Below are 1,261 nucleotides of genomic sequence, written 5' to 3'. Positions count from 1 at the left end.
TCGCTTTTGTCAACCGCCCTCTATACATTTGTGCTATCTTATTATCTTTCTGTCTGCATGTTAGAGGGTGACTATTTACTACCATAACTGGAGATGTCAGTCACCTTAGTGCATACACAGACTTGACTACACTCCAACTTTTTGTATCGGTCACTAAAATCTTCAACCCATTTTCTTTCCACCGTTGTAGAGACGTTTCAGCAAGCACCTTTCTTCTCTTGTATATAAGGGCAACTCTGTGCTTCTCTGCACACTCTCTTATTTTTGTGTCGATACGGTGACGGTACTCAATTACCTTTCGGCACTGCTTTCTTCTTCGCTGCTGTGCGAATGCCTTTAGTCACTGCTTCATTCATGACATCCACGCTCTTTATTGACTTCCTTAATTTTTTGTTCATAGTTAAGCCACACACTTTTCTAACCTACCACCAATTTGCTTTGTTCCAAGTATACAACGCCATTCGTGTCATTGTAATTGCGACCATTTCTACACCAATTTCAATACACACATCAAACGTTATCCAGTAGTTGTCACTATCTGGACTGAGGTTTGCCTCCCATCTTGTAACTTCGCAGTCTCTGCACATCCTAATGGCGGGACACGGCCTGGTTGCCATGTGAGGCATATTTTCCCTCGTGGTGTGCCATCATTTGTAATTGTGATATCATTTTGAATACATCAGTCTACAATGCATTCTCCTGCAGTATCATTTGGGCGAAGCGTTTCCCATAACGTATGATGAGTATTTGTATCAGATCCTATCACCAGTGGTTCAGTTGATATCTCAATACTCTCAAGCGTGGAGGTAGTGAAATCTTCCTTCTGTTGGAAGTAAGCTGATTTTATAGTTAGCATTAGATCAGCTGAAAACATCAGTGTCGCAGAGACTCATTCCAGCAGACCCTCCTCCTTCGGACATTGACAGACTTCTACGCCATCTCTTAACAAAATCTATACCTCACCACCATGTGGAGAATGTGCCATCCCCATGTGTTGGTATCCACTAATTTTAAATACGCGGCACTCTTCTTCTGCCAAATGTGCCTCATGCAATAAACAGAAGACTACCATACCCTTGTAGAGCTTCTTCTCTAAGGCAACCCGCTTTGCCTGGGAGAAACCCCCTGGCATTTCACTGGGCTCCACAAATGACAGGGACAATATTTCTTTCAACGTGCCCGCTTAGTAGTAGAAGCCTATGTATCCCAACAGAGGTACGCTTGCACGTGCAGAGGAGCAGTCCAATATATTTCTTCACCC

General features: G+C 43.3%; 1 pseudogene across 1 annotated transcript; it reads right to left on the bottom strand.

The window, feature by feature from the left end:
* Nucleotides 1-296: 296 nt before the first annotated feature.
* On the bottom strand, nucleotides 297-991 carry TEOVI_000615300:pseudogene (annotated as a pseudogene). The gene is given in 2 exon segments: nucleotides 297-638; nucleotides 641-991. Coding segments are annotated over 2 exon segments (693 nt in total).
* Nucleotides 992-1,261: the final 270 nt, after the last annotated feature.

Source organism: Trypanosoma equiperdum (assembly GCF_001457755.1).
Source record: "Trypanosoma equiperdum strain OVI genome assembly, contig: ctg_1682, whole genome shotgun sequence".
Taxonomy (NCBI): domain Eukaryota; phylum Euglenozoa; class Kinetoplastea; order Trypanosomatida; family Trypanosomatidae; genus Trypanosoma; species Trypanosoma equiperdum.
Note: the sequence above shows the minus strand (reverse complement) of the source record. Positions and strands in the feature narration are given on the sequence as shown.